The sequence below is a fragment of the Chiloscyllium plagiosum genome, chromosome 9, assembly GCF_004010195.1.
Source record: "Chiloscyllium plagiosum isolate BGI_BamShark_2017 chromosome 9, ASM401019v2, whole genome shotgun sequence".
NCBI classification, from domain to species: Eukaryota; Metazoa; Chordata; class Chondrichthyes; order Orectolobiformes; family Hemiscylliidae; genus Chiloscyllium; species Chiloscyllium plagiosum.
Window position 1 is genome coordinate 13,992,992 of NC_057718.1, and position 23,348 is coordinate 14,016,339.

Sequence of the window (23,348 nt, forward strand, 5' to 3'; positions counted from 1 at the left end):
CTCAGATGTTGCCTGACCTGCTGTGCTTTTCCAGCACCACACTCTTAACTCTAATCTCCAGCATTTGCAGTCCTCACATGTCGAGTCTGTATAACTGCCCTTTGGAATAGAAGGTGTAACACTTTCCCATTCACCCCTGCACTTCTCAATTCCCAAAGACCCACTTGCAGATGAAGCAACATTTTACTTGTACTTTTTATGAATCAGTTCTGAAGAGGAGCCATTCTGGACTCTATGTACACTAACTCTATTTCTCTCTCCACAGAAGTTGCCAGGCCTGCTGAGTTTCTCTGGAGCACTTTCAACCTTTATTTCAGCTCTCTAGCATCTGCAGTTTTTTTTAGCTCTTTGCATGATGCTGATTTAAGGACACATTTGCTAGAACTCCCCTGTTCAGATCAAGGGTCACTGAACACAAAATGTTATCTCTGCTTTATCCTGCCAGACCGGCTAAGTTTCTTTAGCAATTCCCTGTTTTATCTGACTTCCAACATCTGCATTTTAATTTAGTGTATAACACCCCCTATCTTCTTCAAAATGGTGCTAAATGTTCCTTTTATATCCACCTGAACAAACAGATGGGAACTGATACTTCAGTTCTTACAGATCTTTGCAAAGTACCCTAAAGTACTTCATGAGCCTATAAATTGCTTTAGGAGTGCAATCATTTTTCAAAACAAGATAATGCATCCAATTTGCACACAGCAAGCTCACACAGTCAAAACACACAAGATAATATCTTGCTAGTGATAAATATTGTCCAGGACAGGCTATGGGCCAAGTGCTGAAAAGTGGGACTAAGATGGATTTAGTTTTATTTTGTTGATGCAGACTCAAAGGGCTGAAGGGCCTCTTCTGAATGATTGTATGATACCAAAACACTTCTGCTTTTCAAAGAACATCCAACTTGTTTGACAATCTGAGCAGATACTTAACATCTTATTCAAAACTGTCTCTACAAGAAAACAGCAACTCTTTAGTATTGACATTCAGTGAGGTAATGGAATGGTCTTGCATACTGCATAGCTATCACTCACCCAAGCTCAAGGACGAAATCATTAATGCTGATCCCTGGGTTAAACAAGCGGAAGTCATTCTGGTGAAAAGTCAGATTTGAATTAAAGCTATTTCTTTGGTGTTCAAGAACTTATACAATTTTTGTTACACAAAATAAACCACTTTGCATCACATGATAACTAACCTTTTTGGTTCTGCAAGTTCAAATTTCTTTACTAAAAGCCATTAGTTTGCATGGGAACCCTGATAAGGAAATGGAAAATACTGTGAATGCTGAATATTTGAAATAGAAACAGAAATTTCTGAAAATATTCAACAGGTCCGGTAGTATATATGGAAAGATTTGGTGGTTTCAATCACAACTTCAACTGAGAAGAATTCTTAAAAAAAACATTAAATTCAAAACATTTAACAGCAGGTCTGGCACTATCTAGTACTTTGGTTTTACATTGAGGCTCTGCTAAGTGTTAAGCTAGCTCTTTACACAGCTGGGTATTTCCTCAGAACCAATTATTACAAATGCCATCCAAACATTCATTACTTTTGTTATAATGTTTATTTTTAACCCTACCTCCAATTTTCTATCAAGGTTGGGCATTATTCCCCTGCTACTTCACAACTTGCTGTTCATGTGTAAACTCAGGCAAGCTAAGCGCACAATGTGATTAGAATCCCAAAAGGTTAAGAATCACACAGCTGAGCTGGGTCTATGTTCATGACATGAAGGAGCCAGTGTTGGACTGGGATGGACAAAGTTTAAAAATAATCACACAACAGTAGATTGTAGTCCAACAGGTTTATTTGGAAGCACTAGCTTTCAGAGCGCTGCTCCATCAGGTGGCTGTAGAGTATTAAATCATACGACAATTTATAGCAAAAGATTACAGTGTCATACAGTGATATATTGAACAAACCTGGTTTGTTAAATCTTTCATCTTTTAGAATGCAGTTTTCAATTCATTAATATGTAAATCCCAGAAATTCTTTTAAGTTGTCTTTATGTTCACTAGAAGAAAGTAAGGACTGCAGATGCTGGAGACCAGAGTCGGGTGTATGGTGCTGGAGCAGCAGGTCAGGCAGCATCTGAGGACCAGGAGAATTGATGTTTCGGGCATGAGCCGGATGACCTGCTGTGCTTTTCCAGCACCACACTCTTGTCTATGTTCACTGCCCATTGTGAATCACCACCTCCAGGGTCAGAAAATTATAGTAAACAGTAACTTCTTTCCAGGCAATACCTTTAGTTTTAGCCCTTTTGAGGCTTGATGAATTCCTGGGATTTGGGTTGTACAGTATTATAGTGCCCATGTTACAGGGTAGCAATGCAGAGGCCTGGACTAATAAAGTCAGGGTGAGTGTCCAAACCCTATCATGGCAGCTTTTAAAAGGAGCGAAAGTGTTGCTGACTAGGCCAGCATTTGTTGTTGTTCCCTAGATCCGTAAAATTTAAATTCAATTGATTAAATAGTATGGAAATATTGTAAATTGTTGTAAACTGCATCATCCTTTGATAAAATGAATGAATAAAAATATACACGTATTAAATTTGTTAATGGTGCAAAAAATGGGTATTTTCCACAACCTTTCCCAAAATTGATCACATTTCTATTGGCATTGAACCGTGAGGGATGGAAGTGCCTGAATTTGCACCATCTGGAGGAAAACAAAAGAGTGCAGACTTAGCAGAATCGTGAACCCAACACTATGATGGTTCATTAATAAACGAGTGACACACAAAGCACAAGTTCGGGGGGATTTTATTTGATAAAATTTTACAGAAAAAAATGCAGAAACTGAAAATGTTTTAATCCTCTAGAAATTGGAGGTTCACCACATTTCACCTAAACATTACAATTAAAATGTAAAAAAATAAAAGACACTTAAAAATCAATTAATTGATAAAGCTTCCAAATACGACCTGCAGGCACTTTGTTTTGGAATGTTTAAAAATCAAGATTAAAAAAGTTGACATCTCTTGGTTGAAATTACAGCTGCGGTGAAACCATTGTTCATTCACTCACTGCAGATCCTAGTAGTAGTCTTTGTTATACTGATTGCTGTACTGGCTCCAGAACTGTTGCAGTCGCTGCATGATTGAAAAAAAAAGAGAATCAGAAAAATCCTAAATAACAGAAAACAAAGCTCCAAAAGCTTTTCATGGAGTTGCAGTTAACCTGGGTAAAGGGAACAGTATTTCAAAGTATATGTAACTCTAGATGGCATGAAAAACATTGAAAAACTACCATCCCAGCTCTCTTCCATCTCTATATTTTATGCAACAGAAACACATGGATACTTTTTTTTCAAAATACAGGTAAAGGCAGCCTTCTAGTGGCACTGAAGTGAGCTGCCGAAAGTCCTCTTCCCTAATGGTTTCAGAGTTAGTTGATAATTAAGGTCTCAGGCATTGAGATCAACCCACAGATGAGATTTGAAACGGAGCACACCCTGTCTCCATTACCATTTCTGCTCATCCATCCTTCCACTCCAAGCTGCTTCAAGGTACTCCATAAACTTTAATACTCAAACATTCCCTTATTAGCACTCTCTCTCACAACATGAACAAAATTTGAAAATCACCTGCTTTATGTATGATTTTTTAAAAACTGCTTTGAATAAAATCTCAAGATGATTTCATACTTTAAATACTCCAATCGAAAACTATATTAGTTTTTAAATTGGCAAAAGCCTTTAACAGACAGCTGAATATTATCAGCTTTTTAAAAACAGGACTATAGATGAATCTGATGTGTTTGCTGGTCACTATCTTGTAGTAAATGTTACTTACTGCCTGCTGTTGACGGCTCCAGTTCTGTTTGTAGCCCTGACCTTGGAGGAAGTTTTCATTTCTGTAGCCTTGGTTGAAGCCACGATTTCCCCTGCCTCTGAAATTCTGTCGCAATATAAAAAGTATTTTAGTCAACAGATAGGTGAGCAGTTTTCCACTTACTCTGACATTCAAGATGTATCTGAATTGGGATGCCCAAGTGCTCAAGGTCTAATTCCACTACTGGGAATTTTTCCATGGTATGATGTTGAGGGGGTGCTGATCAGGAATGACCCATGCGGTGTAACTAACAAGAGTTTAATTTCATTCAATGGTAAAGGTAAGCCTGCTGTAATTCTCTTCTTCCTACTGCAGCATAACCAGCTAGTACATTCGTTTGTACAAGGGATGCACTGCAGAGAAGGACAAGATCTTCTACAGTCTCAGCAACCCAATTGTTCCAAGGATCCCTCAGACTTTATAATTGGTGACCCATAATCCTGGTCAAGTATCCAATAAATGATGCAACTAAAATGGTATAAAAATTTGATTGTCACCATTTCAAAGTTTTTTTTCTCAAAAGTAATCGTTTTATTTTTAAAGTTAACTACCATGACTAGACTGAAGTAGCCTTCCCATCTCTAATCTCCTCCAGCTCCCATATCCCCAGAGACTCTGCACCCATTTCTTTCTAGTCTTGAGGATCCCGGACTTTAATTACTCCACCAGGAGCCTTCAGTTTCCCAGGCCTTAGGCCCTGGAATTTCATCCAAACTTCTCAAACCTTTCCTTCAAGAGGCTCTTTAAAAATTTATTTATTTGCTTTGATAGCATGTCATATGGCTTAATAGCAAAATGTTATAATAGCTCTGAAGTGCAGATTTTATCCACTGAATGTGCTGATTAAGCCCTACAAAGCACGACAGAATCAGCAAGTGGAAACAATACTGTATGAATATACTGAAATTATTTAGAAGAATTGTCCATGCCTCCTCTTAGACTTTGTTACTCTCAGTGAAAGGGCAAGAAAAGGGGGAAGGAAGTGAAGACCAGACAGAAAACTGAAGAGGAAGATTGATGTAATTAAGAACTTACGACAAAGTGGAGTCGGCCATATGGCCCTTCGAGCCTGCTTCACCATTCAATATGAGCATTTATGATCTGACTGTGGTCACAACCCCACTACCCAAGCATAACTCATTTATCAAAAATCTAATTATGCCTTCATTTAGTTCAATGAAAAAGTCTTTGCTAAGCTTTGATGGGTACAGAAACAATTTCCTCATGATAAATCCCCACACCCCAAAAATGAGATAAGTGAACTTTCTATGAACTACATCTAGGAACAATTATATCTTTCGTCAAAGAAAGGGCACAAAACAAACACAGTATTCCACATGTGGTATTGCCCAGGCCCTTTGCATCTGCAGGAAAATCTCCTTTCCACAGATTTAATTCTCCCTGCAATAAATGCAACTATTGCAAAATTATTAAGCAGTCACAGAAAAAAAAATGATCAGAGATTTGACTGAGAATACCCACATCAGACCATTTGTTTGACAAAATTTGAAGTTGCCAACTTCAATCTCGGGGTGGCACAGTGGCAAGCACTGCTGCCTCACAGTGCCAGGGACCTGGGTTCAGGTCCAGTCTTTGGCGACTGTGTGGAGTTTGCATAATCTCCCCATGTGTGCGTGGGTTTCCTCCGGGTGCTCCGGACTCCTCTCACAATCCAAAGATGTGCAGGTTAGGTGAATTGGCCATGCTAAATTCCTCACACTGTTCAGGGATGTGGAGGTTAAGAGAATTAGTCAGAAGTAAATGCTGAGTAATGGGGAATAGGTTTGGGTGGGATACTCTTCAGAAGTCAGTGTGGACGTTGGGCCGAAGGACTGTTTCGACACTATAAGGATTTTAATTCTTACAGGCAACTAAAACAACTGTTTATAAGCTCTTTTTTTTTATATAAAAGTAAGATTCATGGCGCTACCTAATGAATAGAATAATTTAGAGGTCTTGGGTGCTGTGTTACACAGAAATAGTTTGCTGCCAGAGAGCATTTTCTTACAGACAAATAAAAAATTCAAAATCTATACTTTACTTGTCCATAGCCTCCTCTGTTGCTGCCTGGACCCCTGTGGTTGTCTGCCACGCCCCTGTGGTTGTAAGAACCTCCTCTTCCACTGTAAGAGGGTCTTTCGATAAAACCACCTCTGTTGTAGCCTATCATTGGAGTGAAACGCTGATTATGAGCATAGCCACGGCTTTGCTGATTTCCTCTTCTATTATACTGTCCACGGTTTGAACCTGTTTGGAAAAGACAGAGCTTCTCAATATCACATTTCAATTCCATTTAATATTTCAGGTCAAAGGGGAATAAGCCACAGAACCACAAGGAAAAGAAAGGTAAAAAGAGACCAACAGGATAGTTACTTCAAAGAGCTGACACAGACACAATGGTCTGAATGGTCTCTTTTTATATCGTATTTTTCTGTTTAAAAAAAGTAATCTTACAGAAAAACTTTCTCCTAATAAAGTTATTTCTCTAGAATGCAAATGAAGTTTGGTTCTAAAGACCAGATTCTGGGGTGAGCCAAAGACCAGGTCTTCTGTTTGATGTATTCTGATTTCAGTCAAAACTATGACCAAACGGGTCTTGGAAATCTGGAAATCAGAAAAAAAGGGACGATTCTTCACCTTGAGAAGTACTATAAACTGCTGCTGCAAACGTATTTGTAGATGTCAAGCAAGAACATGTTCCCATCCTATTACCCAGTCAGCAACTGAGACTCACAGCAGTTACAAATACTGGAGCAAAGACGCTGGAGGATGCCAGGGAAAATGAAATCATAGCCCAAAATGTTAATATCTTGAGAAGATAGACAAGCCCAGAAGTCATCTAGAAAGTGGTACTCCCCACCTTCCTGCAGAGGCTGTTGCACCCACAGGTGATATAAAAATAATTTCATTGCTGGGTAGCAATGAAAGATCAAGTTTCACATTGTAAACACGTGGCAAATTGTGAGCATTTTCCAACAGAAAGCTGGAAATGAAGCCTCTATTTGTACAAATCTGCATAAAGTACAAAGCCTGCATAATCTGCTTACCTCCTCGGTAATTGCCACGGTTCTGATATCCGCCACGCCCTCCTCTCTGGCCACCTCTATTGTACTGGTTCATTCCACCTCGTTGACCACTTCGTCCCCGATTCATTGCTCTCTTTCCAGAACTGGTATTGGGCTTTTTCTCTGGTGGAAGAGCGGTTTTACTTTCCTCCTTATATTTCTCAAGCAATTTCTGAGCATCCTCCTTTTGCAACTCTGCGTAGCTCACCTCATCCAGAAAATCACCTGGTTCAGGCAATGTGTAGATACCTTAAAAAACAGAACAAAGTAAAAATTAACACAAAGTAGAATAATTTTATATTGAAATTCATCTGCAGTTCGGTAATGCTGTCCTTGGATAAGTAGACCATTGCAACCTCGTTGCATTGCTATTAAAACCTCCCTCCCTTCTTGCTCACTTGAAGCATGTCAAGAGGGGATCTAATGGGCAGGTCAGGCCAGAGAGAGCGTAAATAGGCTATTCAACTCTGAAGCATCACAGCTAAACTCTGTACTCACCCAAAGTCCATACACATGTCTTTTCTTTTTTTTTGGGGGGGGAGAGAAAGAGAGAGAGAGAGAAGGAGAGAGAGAGAAAGAAAAGAGGAGGAATCACTGAACAGCAGCAACTACCACCCTGACCCACCAGCCTCATACAGGGAGACATTCAAGTAACATCAGGCCCTTATTTACCAAGACCAAGCCGACAGTGCAGATCTATTATCCCGCATGGAGTGGCCCTAATCACTACTTCTCAGAGTCACAGATTTTCAGCTAATGCATTAAAAAGAGCTCCAATAGAAGCTCAAAATCCAGGATAGCACCCCTCCTCCTTCAATCCAGGTTATTCCTTGCACTGAGAAGTGGTAAAGGACAGCAAGATTAAAACCCTTGTAAGAAATAAATTTCGGAAATTCAGTCCTAAAGGAGGCATCAGAGCATTCTTTCCAAATTAGATGATATTACACCAGTGACCCTAAGTAGTGAGATAATACCCTGGATATAATGCACCAAAGAACATTTACTGGATTCATGTGTAGCTCCTTCCACAAAACACATCAAAAACTACTCTGTATTGATGATTCGGAGATGCAGTGTTGGACTGGGGTGTACAAAGTTAAAAATCACACAACACCAGGTTATAGTCCAACAGGTTTAATTGGAAGCACACTAGCTTTCGGAGCGACGCTCCTTCATCAGGTGACACAATCACCTGATGAATCACCTGATGAAGGAGCGTCGCTCCGAAAGCTAGTGTGCTTCCAATTAAACCTGTTGGACTATAACCTGGTGTTGTGTGATTTTTAACTTTGTACTCTGTATTGGTGTGCAAGAAAGTGTGCTTTTTGCCTACAAGTCACACTAAGCTAAAATTAGAAGTTCATGGGTAAAATAAAGTACAAACAGCTGTATGGCAGTAGCTTAAGGCTATGATTACTTCTGAAGCAAGACTTTTAAACACATAAAACATTTCTTACATAGAAGGCAGGTAAAATACCCAAGTCAAGCATCTCTCTAAAATTACACTTAACTAATATTGAAAGACACAAAGATCCAATGTAACAGATAAAGAAATAAAAAAAACCAAAAGGGCAAAATTATATTTTAAGGTTTGGTAAAAAGACTGGAGGTGACCATTAAGTGCACCACTGTACCACTAACACATCCAAACTACAGAGCAAGACTAGGTATTCTAGCTTCCAAAGAAAAACTGATTGATAAGGCAACACCAGGGTTGCGCTCAAATTCGATCTACACCTTTCATTTTCAGAACAGCATGCTCTGGGACATCCTTTCCCTCTTCCTCTGCTTTCTTCTTTGAACGCTCCTTATATTCTTCATCTGATGGGCAAATGACAACCGCTTTACGTTGGAAGCCTGCGAACAGGCACATCTTCCTTCTTTGTGCAGCTGCACACACATTTGTCTACACAAGAAAATTAAAAGTTTTTTTGAAAAAAAAACTATGCTTCTCATTTTGAGTTTCCAGGTACCCCCAAAACCTCCCATTCCTGCATAGTATCCCATCTTAATTTAAACCCAGCAAAGCTGCTAAGACAGCATTAGTTATTGTGCACCAAGTATACAATTAATTATAGCAAACATATTACAAAGATGCTTGATTGTAAGGAATCAAAGTGCAATTATACTGGGTTATTTGGTTGCTTTCCTACTTAGCAAAAACTTAACTGTCCTATCTATAATCTGTACTCAATATCTATTTATTGCAATGCATCAAACTCTTGCCCTAAATCTGTCCTTGTCTCCCAAACAATCTGACCTAATTAGATTATGCATAGGAACAGAAATAAACCTGAACATATAACCAGTCAATGACAGGAGAAAGAGCAATTATCAGCACACCTGATCGAGGATGTAGTTGCGCTTCTTGCGAGCTGCAATCTCAATGAACTTGCTCAAACACTGTGTGGCTTGTTGAATCAACGTAGTTAGTTTACCTCTGTCAGTCTTCTGACGCTTGAAGCTCAAAACCTGAAAGAGAGCACACATTTTGAACAAACATTCAAGAAAATGGTAAAATTAGGATCAACCATGGTTTAATCTGTTCGCAGAGTTTTTTTCCGCCAAGGTATTTGCTGTTTAGTGGAATCTTTGTTCATTTGCATTCCTTAGCCTTTTACTAACATGAATGTTGTCAGGAATGTAATTAATGATTTCTTTTGTAGTATTACCATGTACATTTTTCAGGTTTTTTTTTAAGTGGTACTAAAATTGTTATTCTGTGGTAACACTTTCTATTAATTTCCCTTACAATGAGGGGAACTCAGTTAATTGTCACTGTTCAATCTGTTTCCATGTTAGTTTCCCAACATTAGTAAGTGACATGCCCATCCTGAGATAAACATGACTTGGGAATGGAGCAGGAAAAGACGTTAGGAACTCATTGCAGAGCACCACCCACTCATTGGAAGTTGTAACTACACGGTTACAGTCAATACAGGATTTTGAAGTATATAGGGCATAACAAAAATCACAGCTCAAAATTAGACAGAGCATGCTATAATATATTATGTAATAAATAAATCATTGTGGTTTACTAGGAATGCATGTTTACAAGGAATGCACATTTTCCAGATGCAAAATGGTCTGATGGTTCTCATGTATCTTACCTTCATTATATCCATGATGTTGTTTGTCCCCAGAATGTTATATTTGCCTGGGTACTCTGCTGCATGCTTTGAAACCCATACTGATTTGCCAGTTCCAGGCAGGCCAACCATCATCAAAACCTAAAACAAACCAAACAATATTATTACAAACTATTCTAAGTGTCCTGTTCCAGATATGACTACTAAATATTAACGCTGAATAAAGGATCTTCTGCAAGCTACATTTTACAGTATTAGTCTACCATACTATCACAGTGCATCCAACATAATTTAGGAAAAAACGTATTGCAGCCGTACATATTGAAGTGTAACAACCAATGAAGGAAGAAAGTATATAGTGATGATATTATGGCTATACCTGGACAGAATCAGAACAGTGAACACTTTTTTTAAAAAAGGAACAATGTAATATCAAATGCGGGAACAAATATGGCACTTTAAATGTTGACAAACTTCTGGTACACTATAGAGTCATACTGGAAAAGAAAACCCAGCGAGAGAAATAATTTTTGACATTTTTCAATGCGAGGACCTTTGTTAGGCAATGGCTCAAGGGATTTGAAATCAAAAGGTGGGTAAAATGAAGCCAGGTTCTAGCCAGAGTAGTTTACTCCCCAATGTTCTTACTTTTGAGCCACCATGTAATCAACAATTTTGAAATACCACACTTACCTCACATTCTCCTTTGGTTTTGGGTCCCCTTGGCCCTCGAACACGCTCCTCCAATGGAACCTGCTGGATGAAGGTGAAGCCTTCTGGAATCGGAAAGTAGGGAGTCTCCATCTGTCCAAAGTTAAGTTCCACTGCACAATTGTGGCATAGAACATGCGGAAATAAGGCTCTGTCAGTGAGATGATCTTTCCCAATCTTAAATGCAACACCCAGATCCTGACCGTTTTTGGAATAAGAGACTTCCACTTCATCAGCATCAAAGTTCTGTAACAAAAAAAACAGTGGGAGCACTATAATTTCCTGCAGACAGCAAATTTCAAGTAGACTTGACTGCAGTCCACAGCTTATGAGAATTTGATAGTTACTGTCACACAAGCTTGGCTGAACATCACCAATAAATAGCCCTCCTCTGAATCCAGCAATCAGCACCATAACTGCAGACAGAAGATTTTTCAAATCCTCATTTCCTATAGATGGGGAGCATGTCTCAAAAATCATACTGAATGCAGTAGGAACCTCAACACTTACCAAAACTTTCCATGGGGAATGTAAAATATCTTTGAAACCTGCAATGCTCTGCTCTTGATGTTATAAGTATGAGAGATAAAGCACGTTTACAAAGTTCCTTTCATTAATAACTTTCCATTTATTTTGAGGATTCACTCCAAACAAAATCGAATCAATGTTTAATTTTACCTTACCTCAGATTACAACTGGATCTTGATCAGATGGGCCAATGGGCTGAGAAGTGACAGATGGAGCTTAATTTAGATAAATGCAAGGTGCTGCATTTTGGGAAAGCAAATCTTAGCAGGACTTATACACTTAATGGTAAGATCCAAGGGAGTGTTCCTGAACAAAGAGACCTTGGAGTGCTGGTTCATAGCTCTTTGAAAGTAGAGTTGCAGGAAGATAGGACAGTGAAGACGGCATTTGGTATGCTTTCCTTTATCGGTCAGAGCATGGAGTACAGGAGCTGGGAGGTCATATTGTGGCTGTACAGGATGTTGGTTAGGCCACTTTTGGAATATTGTGTGCAATTCTGATCTCCTTCTTATCGAAACGATGAATAGGAAAGGTTTGGAGGGATATGGGCTGGGGGTTGGCAAGCAGGACTAGATTAGGTTGGGATATCTGTCTGCATAGATGAGTTGGACCGAAGGGTCTGTTTCTGTGCTGTACATCTCTGATTCCCCGATAATATTGATACCAGTGGCACAGGAATTATTAAATCCAGTGTGAAGGAGCTGAACAAATATGGAATGATTTTTTAAACTTCGCATTTAAAACAACATAAGTAATTAAATGCATGGGTTTCTTGACCTCATTAACCAGGAACTCAAATAATTGCTATTCACTGAGGTTTACAAACATGACAAGTGGGTGAGAAATGAGAATTATTCATTCACCCAGAAGCCACTATTCCTTACAAATATTAACTTACAAGAAAGCAGCCAATCACATCATTTTCTCCAAACTTTTCACCATAATCTTCAGATTTGCAATTTGAACATTTTGTGCCATTTCCAGAGTAGCCAACAGAAAGTTCTTCTTCACCTGTAAGCGAAAGTTTGAAACAAATTAAACTTAAGCAACTTGTGTGGCCCGGGTCAACAATTTAGTAGTATTCACTAAAACAATTGTTTCCCAAAATATTTGGAAGAAATGGAAAGATATACATAGGCCAGTTAGAGGCTGTGGAGAAAAGGCTGACCTTCCCCCTTTGTAGCAGACTCCACATTAGAACAGGTCACAACTTAAACCACATCAGAATTAGAATCAAGCAAAATTGGACAAGTGGTGGTCAGGTACACTGCTTTCAAGAAAAACAACTTGTGGCCTCCATTTCTAGATTATAATGACATTCAAGCTATGACCACCAGATCAAGAATGACTGAACAAATCTTTGTCTATCTTTCTTTCTAATAATTGCCATGCTCCTAATTTTGCTAAAGTATAATAAAGGTATTGCCACACATTCTATGTCACCACTCAGTACACAAGAGATATGCAAACATACACAGTTATTATCTTGCATTAACAGAAAACAGCTAAAATGCAAAGAGAGAGAATGTTCCAATAGTGCCTTAAAATTCATCCGCCCTCAAGTATTATAGCTTTACTACAACAGGTGGCATATTTTCAAAAAGATTCTGAGTCACCTGCTACCATTGCAATGCTGTTTTGTGCCAGAAATTCCTTGGACACTTATTTGGTTTCAGAACCAACTCTAAAACCATGCCCTCATAGTTTACACAATAGTACATTTTTTTTCAGCTGCGCCTGAATGTCTCCTGGAAATGCTGTTATATCAGAAGTTTGTGAAAAGTGGCAACTCTAATGTGTAACCCCATCAGGAGTAAGTTAGGTGAAGGGGTAAGTGTAGGGGTATGGGTGGGTTGTGCTTCGGCGGGTCAGTGTGGACTTGTTGGGCCGAAGGGCCTGTTTCCATACTGTAGGTAATCTAATCTGTAGGTAATCTAATCTGTAGGTAATCTAATCTAAAGATTCAGCATTATGTGAGAAGAACAGGGAGCCTACACATGTACACATGACAAATGCATTTTGCCAAGTTCAAATGGACAACACAAAGATCTAAAATCAAACTGTTTCCAGGAGGATTATCTGTCTCAGCTATGAACGTTAAAAACTTCTTGGAGCTAAAAAAAAGGAGGTAAAACCAATGAAAACATGGAGACAGGAAGACAGCAATATAAAAGAACCAGCAAAGGAAACTAAAATATTTCTGTTTCTCTTTCCCTCCAAGTGAAAGAGACAGAAAAATAAGGTATCAGAGTCTGCACAGAACTCTGTTTGAGACTGCAAGACATTTTTACATTGAATAATATGGCTCACATCTAGTTTTAAAGGACAAATTCAGAAACAAGAAACCAGAAGGCCCTCAGGTATTCAAATTATCCTTTTATTTTAAAATACAGGATTAAGAATTATTGTACAAATATGACAAAAAATTTAAGAATTCTTTAAAACCTGATACATTTTCCATATTATTTAATATAGGAATGTTTAATTCTATGAGGTGCTATTGTCTGTGAAACCTTACTTTGGTTTCCTTCAGTTTTCTTTCTCATATGTAGCTACGGCACCGGACCTTGAAGTTTCTCTGCTGCTCAGTCTCAGTTCACCAAGTAAGTGGACATTCTTTGCTTTTGTGCTTGGACACCAAAAATATCTCAGAAAATGTACAACTTGCAGCATGTCAGCGTCTCACTAAACGTTCACAAGTTGGTGATTTCATTGCTTGTCATCAAATGACAAGCAGAAACCCAATGAAATATTTGATTCAACCTCCTCTGCACTGGGACAAAGCCAAAATTACAGAACCTGACATCAATGATGCCAAGTGAGAATCAAGCCTCGAATCTGCTCTGTTTAGTTTATATGCAGTAAATTTATTTACTCAAGCAAACATCATTGCAAATTCCCCTGCAAATACAAATTTCCACAATTCTGTAAAATGATAATATTCATGATGGTTTCTCAGAGACAATATAAGCCAGAATTATGTTTGCAAGTGCAAAAATATAAAATCATAGAACCTTGACATGGTGACATACGATTGTTTAACTCTCATTCTCCTTGGTCACTGATTTGAAATTATTTATTTTCCTCAAGATGAGAAATAGTAAATGCTTAGTTATGAAATGCTTTACTATTTTTAGCAGACAATCAAGCATACAGCACAGCCCTGGTGCACTTGGTGGATTGCCAGTGACACTCAATGTTGGTCCAATGTACCATGATCCAAAGCATCCTTTACTTAATGTGGGAATGTTCTACATCCCTTAACAGTTCTGTGTGGCCAATCTGCGTTAAATTAGGAGCAATGTTGAGCTGCACATTCCACATCAAACTGGATTAAAACTGTCTCTCTTTTCACATAGTATTGTTACAGCCAGCTATGGGGAAGTTTTCAACTTCGTTCTGGTTTGAGATTAAATCCAACTCAAATAATGAAAAATGTCTAACACGTTTATCACCCATACGCAGCACTCATATTTGGAATTTTATTTTAAAATTACAAAAAAGCCCAATACCATCAAACTGCTAACATAACCATAATGGTAGGGCCCTGAGTGGTGTTGTAGAACAGAGACACATAGCGGTTCAAGTACATAGTTCTTTAAAATTTGCATTACAGCCAGATAGGGTGGTGAAGAAAGCATTCAGTATGCTTGCCTTCATTACTCATACCAAAGCGGTTGATGCAAGTTGTTTAAACAAAGTTCTGTAATTCTCTTTATCTGTTCTACAAAATAACAGGCTACTATATTCAGCAAGTAGTTTCCTTTTTGAAAGGTGCCACTGAAACCATTACAACATAGTTCCAAGTTCACTGCCATTTGGTAACTAACAAGATGTTATAAACCACAAAAGCCCTCCTTTTCTAGGACTCTCTCTCAAAAGAAAACTTTCATGTATAATTAAATCAAATTATGGGTCTACAACATAATCAAAATGCAGCAATTTTTAAGCCTGTTAACCAACAGATAATAGTTCTTTACCAGACTTGAGGAATTGCGCTTGAACTGAAATCAGGTGCCTACCCCACAAACAGTTGTGCGGGTTCACCTCTGTAAGGAGATCGAGAAAAGAACCGGAGAAAGACTGCAAAGAGGGTATTGAAATACTCACCAAGTAACATGCTGTGGGAAGCCAGCGACCAGCCAACCCTCACTTCATGTGGGTCAGTCTGATCAGGCGGCAAATGCTTAACTGGTATTTTCTCAGTTACCTGTTAACACAAATATCAAAGTCAGACAATACCATCATAAATTTGAGTTTTTAAAAGTTATTTACGCACAAAGAAAAAACACTTACCTTCATCTCAAAGCAGATTTTGCCTTTGCTAACTCCGTAAGAAGCTCTCCCTCCAGCCCAAAGATAGGCAAATCCTTCCATAGTCAGTGGCATGGCGCCAAACCGATCTCTATTGATCTTAAAGTGCAAATCGCAGTTGTCTGTAAAAGAACATTGTATGCGTTAGTACTTTAACACGTCACCTAGTACAGCAGAAAACCTACTGCAAGCACACACTGACTTGCACTGGCATGAATTCAGCACATAGGGACATTTCCCACCTGATAGTCGAAGATAATGCTATACGCCAGCTAAAGAAAACCAACCACAATACGGATCACCACTTAGAAACTAAGGAAGAAGACTGAACCCAAAGAATGAGTGACCTACACTAACATTATGTTGCTTATTTGACAGCAGAATTAGTACAGCAACAGTGATAGAGTAATTACTAGAATATTTCCATTATCTTTTCAGGGACTAAGCTGTATCAAAATGGAGCTTTAAGAGCACGAACTGAAGTTGCTCAACATTTTTTAACACCCACAAGGACAGGAGACACCAATTTCCTCCTTGTTGCAAGGTTATATATTATTACGTACTCATAATAGCACAAGATAAACTAAAAAAAGAACATTATGGCAATTAGAAAACTGCTCAGCCATTACTGATTTAAAGTCAGTGTCGTTAAAAAGATTTTCCCAACAAGAAACTTATGGTAACTAAGTCAATTATTTTAATAATATATCAAAACAGAAGCAAAATAAGACTAGTATTAAGGAAATTAATTAAAAGTAAGTTGCAAATTTATGCATTGGAGGAGAAATAAGCTGAAGCTTTCTTTTTCCATTAGTTACCAATGCAAGCCTGCATAAGGACCTCAATAACAAAATAGATGCAACTTGAGAGCTTTCTCTCAATGCTATCCACCCATTTTTGTGATACCATAAACCACCCGTCCCCCGTATAAAATCTGGCAACTAGCCACTGAGAACGCGCAAAATATTTATTTGTGCTCTCCTCTGATGAGGTACACCAGAAAATGTGGACATCCCAGAGGGGTCAGAACATGTATTCTATTGTTCCAAAGATTTACTTCAGACTTTGAAGGAAAATTACAGTTCAAAAAATCAATTTTAAGATTGTGACAAGCATCAGCTTTCAAGCTAACTCGTCAGTAAGAACAATACAATGGCAAAATTCCAGGCTTTCATTAGGAAGGCCAAGGATTGTGGGCTGCTGCAGTACTAACTGTTTTAGAATAGTACTGGACTTCCACAGCCATTAGATATTAATTAGATTAGATTACTTACATTGTGGAAACAGGCCCTTCGGCCCAACAAATCCACACCGCCCCGCCGAAGCACAACCCACCCATACCCCTACATCTACCCCCTACCTAACACTACGGGCAATTTAGCATGGCCAATTCACCTGACCTGCACATATTTGGACTGTGGGAGGAAACCGGAGCACCCGCAGGAAACGGGGAGAATGTGCAAACTCCACACAGTCAGTCGCCTGAGGCGGGAATTGAACCCGGGTGTCTGGCGCTGTGAGGCAGCAGTGCTAACCACTGTGCCACCGTGCCGCCCAAATAAGTTAGGTTTGAAGAGAAAGTATGCCTGAAGTGCAAATGAACTCCCAAGTTTTCAAATGACATGAGATACATCACACAAGAAATGTGTTAATCTATTTTAAGAGCTGCGAATGTTTTGCTAGTTTAAAATAACCAAAGGAAATTATGAGACTGCCATACTTAAAGGGGAAGAAACCAGAAATTAAGAATTGCAGACCTATTGGACACCAGGTATAGAAAGATATTGAAACATCTACAAAAATAAATGACCACCAGCTCCTCCAACCTGACTGAGCAAGTGGTCAAATTAAACGAATGGCCCCCCCCAGTGTAAATTATACAATGTATAACGAAACAGTAAAGGGACCATGGTAGGCATAGTTGTTAAAGTCATTGAAGTTACATAAGCAAATAAAATTAGGTCCATAGATCAGATGAATGATTTGGCTGGAGGGCACAGGTTCAAAGTAAGAGGGGAAAGATTTATAGGAGGCCTGAAGAGCAACCTTTTCAGACAGAGGATGGTGTATGTACGGAATGAGCTGCCGTTTTTTTTCTCCCAGGAATCTTTGACACTGGGTAAAGGAGGGCTGGGGATACAGTAATGTGATATGAGGTTGCACTGTGTCACTGTGGGGAGTTCTGTGATTGGGTGGTCCTCAGCTCGATTATATCGGAGTGTGGTGACTTTGGCAGCAATTTTCCATTTCCCACTAAATCAAATTCCTGCCTCATCTCATTTTATAAGACATAATTACCCGATTTAGTTAACATCACGTACATGTATCCAGGGCAACTACAGTATCATCAAATTCTTCCTCATCTTCTTCCACAGGGGGCTGGGGAGACTTGGACCTAAAAATGGTCATAGATATTAGTCAATGGTTTGCCATTAAAATGAACAGCAGCAAGGTACATGAACTGATAAGTTAATCATACCGTCGATATTTGTTTTCTTCAATATACTCATAGTAGCCACGTCCATGGTCTTCATGAGGTCTCTTTACACCTTTGCGATTTTGCTCTTTACCTTTATCAGTTGTCTGTTCAGCCTGGCTATCTTTTCCTAAAAAAGAAATCAGGTTACAAATTCAAGATTACAAGGTTCCACTGAAGTGATGAAAATAAGTATGCAAAATAACAAATTAAACATCAATAAAATGCATAAAGTGTGAGAATTACTTTAACTGTTCTAAATGAGGACTGACTTCAATTTGTTTAACTTAAATTGATTACATTTTGCCCAGAGTTAACAATAGATAGAAAGCGCAAGTGGTCTTGTATATTGTAAAACTTTCCTTTTGTTTCCTTTAAAAAGAACAAAAGAATTTATTGGCTCACTGATAACCACAACACTAGTCTACAATTGAGAGTATTTAACCCAGGAACTGAATTATTCATAAATCTGAACTTTCCTGTTGTAACGTTTTTGAAAAGGATTAAAGATATGCCACGTGATGTTTCTGCACGCCCAATCTGATAAACACTGATTGTAGCCCTTGTAAACATGTCAACTTTACCAGATTCTAGTTTCACAAAAGGAGAATTTTCACTTTAATTAACTCTAAATAATCAAATATATGAAACACACTTGACCAACAACAGCAACTGCTCCAGTACCTCCCTCCGCTGACCTCCTACCCAATAACTGTGCCAAATTCATTGTCTCTACTCTACTCAATACCACTGCATCATTAAAACGGAGGTATGCTCTGCTGAAAGAACTCACCTCAGCATAACAGCAAATATGTTTCTTGATTATTCAATTCCTTGACCAGCCACTCAATTTAGAATGCTAATTTAGGGATCATTTTGTACTGTGGACCCATATGGGGAAAGGTTGAAGGCTACACGTTATTTCCAGAAAGACATTTTTATTCTGTAATAAAGGTAATAAGCCTTTGCCACAAGTGATTGTTTATTTGTAATTCTTGGTCTGTTGCAAATGTTGTATTATTAAATTACATAGGAATGAAGGAGTTAAATTTAACATGCATTTGCAACACAGATTTAGCATTGAGCAAAACAATCGACTGCTTCCTCCAGGCCTGGAATCAGAGTTCAAGTAAAATTTACACTTTTAATCAACATGAAACTTTCACTTTGGCATACTTGACAGTTGTATTATGAATGCATCTATAAAATATTTCACAAACCACTTTCACATCGAAGAAGGATGTAATAAAGGGTGGGTAATTATTCCTTAGTGGAAATGTGCTGATGAAAGAGGCTGCAGCACAAATAGGACAGTTCCGTCACTGGGAGATTGAAATGGAACACAAAAGCTGTTTCCAGAAATAGTTTTGACTATTAATAGGCAATTCCCGCTGTTAGCCTGAAAGCAGCTGCCTTGTTTGCACTACTCAATATCAGTAGGGCAACAAATTCAGTAAGGATACTTTTCTGGAGGGAAGGAGAATGGCAATGGCACGTACAAAGACATCAAAACTGTCAGATCTACTAACGTGGTTTCTTTCAAGGGACTTAAGTTCATCACAGAATTAAATTTACACCAAACTTTGTTCTAAGCTTTGCCTGATTTAGAACGTTAAACTGCAGATGACTTTCGGCTCTTTTAAAAATTGCAGTCAATATTAAAAACTCAAGCACACATGTTAAACTCAACTACAGTGTGAGCATTTCCACTTATTTTGGAGGCTCAGAATTGAAGAGATTAGTCAATGTCTACTGGGTATGTAATGTGTTTCAAAGGATCTCAACAGTCACTGCTGAAAAGTTGGTATATAAGTAGTGATGGAGTTGAACAAAACAATGGGATACCTTGTCAGACTTGACAATGCATGGTGTATAGATTGCCTGGGTACTTTAACAAAACAAGATTTTACCAAGTCTGAATACTCTCAAACACTCAAAATAAACCAGCCTGAATGGAGCTCTCATTAAGCAATATACATTTATCTACATGCCGGAAAATTGAGTCTGAACCCAAGCAGCACAAAATATCTTAAATAACTTCATCCTCTGCACACCAAAGCAGAGTAATTGTCTTCAAACCTGGACAGAGGAAACTCAATGAACCATATTCGGCCTTTTCTCAGAAGGGATGGTGTCCACTTGCTCTCAGTTGTTCAGTCCAGTAGTCGTGCCAATATACACACATGCACACTCTGAAGAAGCCAAGTTGTTTGTGAATGGCTGTTCCACAGAATTAATTACAATGCACAACATGCATTGTTATTTTATAATGACAGGATAGCTACATCACACAATCACTGTGCAATATTCTGCTTCAAGTGAAGACGACCATGAAGTGTAATTAAAAACACAATAGATATTGTGTTAGACATCAATTGTTGTTGGGGAAAGAACTATGCAAATTTGTACATTTATAAATTTCCAGTTCAGCAGGTAGCATGACATCATCTACTTTTTAAAAATTTTAGCTTTTAAGTGAAATGAACATATCAAGCTTTGGATGAACGTAAAGTTGAGGTGAAAATGTAGACTATTTGTATTAATCTAAGGATGACTTTTTAAAAAAAAATCAAATTTTCCTACCTTAGAATTTAACTTGAATTACCTGACAGATGCTGACTCGATAGACTATATTAATAATTTAATTTTCTCCTTAGGGAGTGTAGATTTTTCAAAGATTGAAACGTGATAAAGGTTTGCTCATTAAGAGCCACTGAAAATGGCCCACCTTCCCTAAATCATGGGGCCTCACAAGTAACTTACCTCCAACCTCCCTTTGCCTTTCATGTTGTGAAACACATGGCTGCCTTCCAAAATAAACAATTTCTCCCATGACCCCATATCAATCCAACATCCAACCTACAGAGTAAAGGTAGCTTCGCACATATAATGCATTAGCTAATTTCATCATTTGCAACCTGCAGTTTTTGTCAAAGCCTTCCCACACATTGGGGTTGTATCTGCTTGGCTTCATACTTTTCTAAACCATTCCCAGTGTTTTCTCTTCTCAGGAGAAAGTGAGGTCTGAAGATGCTGGAGATCAGAGCTGAAAATGTGTTGTTGGAAAAGCGCAGCAGGTCAGGCAGCATCCAGGGAACAGGAGAATCGACGTTTCGGGCATAAGTCTGCAAAAAGGGCTTATGCCCGAAACGTCGATTCTCCTGTTCCCTGGATGCTGCCTGACCTGCTGCGCTTTTCCAGCAACACGTTTTCAGCTTTTATCTTCTCAGTCTCATATGATTTCTGGGAACTTTTAAGAATCCATTACTGGCCTTAAACCTAGGACTGATCTCCATTCAACATCACCCACAGAACTAGGACCACATTTCTCACATGCAGTTACTTCATAATCAGCGTTAACATTCTCAACTCCTCCAAAACTTCTTGCAGTCCCAAATCAAACTGACCAACATTCAGAGATGCAAGCTACAAGCACCCGACTACATATGCAACTCCAGTCCTTCCCTGCACCTCTGAAGAGGTGCAGCCAGGTTATTGTACCCTCGGTGCCCTTATGTTTTAGCGTCAGCCCCACTCCATCCTAACGGCCTGCCTTTCATCAAAACGCTCTGGCTAAAACCATGTGCCTTATTTGGCCTGACAGCGCTGCAAGTTATTTTTCTAATTTTAAAAGATCGAAAAGCAAACGCAAGGCAATTTTAAAATAAAAGTGCAAAAGTTATTTCTGTTCCCACTTCCCCCTCCCCCTTGCAACCTTTTCCTAATTCCCTGCGCTACTCCATTTTGGTTTGCATTATTTCCACCCTCCATTTTCTCAGTGGCTTCCTTCAGCCATCCTGGATCCTCACCCCCCCCGCCCCCCAAGCTCTCCGCCAACCCACTCTCCCTCCCGTTTTAAACCCAGTCTCTCTCTCTCTCTGATAGACAGGGACACGGGGCTGAAGCAGCTTCCACACTCTCTCCCCACCCCACGGTCTAACACGCGCGCCCAGCAGCAGGAGCCCAATGGTGGCGCCGGAAGTGATGGGCTTCTGGGGCTCGTTGATGTTTTAAAAATTTTAAAACACGGCGGATGAATGAAGACATTTTGAAAAAAAAAAATACCCGAGGCTGCTCGCCCCCCCCGCCCCAGGCAGGGGGTGAGGTGGGGGGAGGAATGGGCTGGGCAGGGCAGGGGAGGGCAGGGGAGGGTTGCCCACCTTTGCTGGAGTGTTGAGGGGCGGCAGCCGGGCCTGAAGCGGCCTCAGGCTCCTGTTTGCCGCCAGCCCGCGCCTCGCCATCCCCCAGCTCCATTGTTTCCTCTTCTCCCGCTCTTTGCTGCACCTCGGCCTGGGCCTGGGCTGGCGCTTGGACGCGGGCCGGCTCCGGGACCGCCGCCTCCGCCATGCCATTTTCCTCCTCTTCCTCGTCGCCCAGGCCGCTCTCGCCTGTTTTGCTCTCGACCTCCTCCGCCTCCTCCTCCTCCTCGTCGTCGTCGTCGTCGTCCTCGTCCATTCCCCCTCCCCCTCCTGCGGCTCGGACCAGGACTTCGGCCTCTCCTGGAGACTCCTCTTCTTCTTCCTCCTCCTCCTCCTGCTGCACCGCCGCCGGGGCTTGGCTGACTGCGGCCGCGGACGGTTCCAGCCTAGCGGCCAGGGCAGCGCCGTTGAGTCCCGGGCCCCGGGCCTGGGCTTTGTCTCCTCCCGCCAACTGCGGCGGCTCCTCCTCCTCCTCCTCCTCGGCGCCGGCCGTCTCCTCGTCTTCCAGCTCCTCCTCGCCGTTCTCGGGGGTCTCCAGCGGCCCAGGCCCCCCGTCCTCCTCCTCCTCCTCCTCCATCATCTCCTCCTCGGCCTCGGCCTCGTTGTCGAGTGCGGCCTGCAGCCGCTCCTGGAGCTCGGCTTTCAGGCCCTGCACGCTCAAGCCGCGCCGCTTCAGCTCATCCTTGAGCTCGGGCACCTTCAGCTTCTTCACGTTGATGTCGCTCATGATGAGGACGATGGCGGGGCGGGGGGTGGGGGGACTCGGCCTCGGGCTCCGCTTCAGTTCGGGCTCCGTCTCCCTGCACCGACCGACCGACCCGGCTCCTCGAGGCTAGGCTCCGCGCCGCGCAGACTCAGTGTGGGCCAGCTCCGGCCTACCGTAAACCCCCGAGTGTGAGCGCCTCTGCTGGAGGAGCAGAGAGATTCCCAACAGAACTGCTGCTGGATTACTAACTAGATTCCTCTGACTGACTGTGCATCATCGACAGGGCTGTTACTGGATTACTAACTGGATTCCTCTGACTGACTGTGCATCATCGACAGGGCTGCTGCTGGATTACTAACTAGATTCCTCTGACTGCATCATCGACAGGGCTGTTACTGGATTACTAACTAGATTCC

At 40.4% G+C, this 23,348-nt stretch overlaps 1 protein-coding gene across 1 annotated transcript; it reads right to left on the bottom strand.

Annotated features, from left to right (window-relative positions):
- Positions 1-2,758: 2,758 nt before the first annotated feature.
- Positions 2,759-23,121, bottom strand: hnrnpua (heterogeneous nuclear ribonucleoprotein Ua). Its single transcript, XM_043695420.1, has 14 exons — positions 22,188-23,121; positions 18,031-18,157; positions 17,873-17,946; positions 15,534-15,673; positions 15,348-15,447; positions 12,136-12,248; positions 10,692-10,955; positions 10,020-10,139; positions 9,253-9,381; positions 8,647-8,815; positions 6,892-7,158; positions 5,886-6,091; positions 3,806-3,910; positions 2,759-3,103 (listed from the first exon to the last, which is right to left on the bottom strand). Exons 1-14 carry the CDS (start codon positions 22,951-22,953, stop codon positions 3,047-3,049), a joined length of 2,637 nt encoding a protein of 878 aa, XP_043551355.1. The 5' UTR covers positions 22,954-23,121; the 3' UTR covers positions 2,759-3,046.
- Between the last annotated feature and the right edge of the window lie 227 nt (positions 23,122-23,348).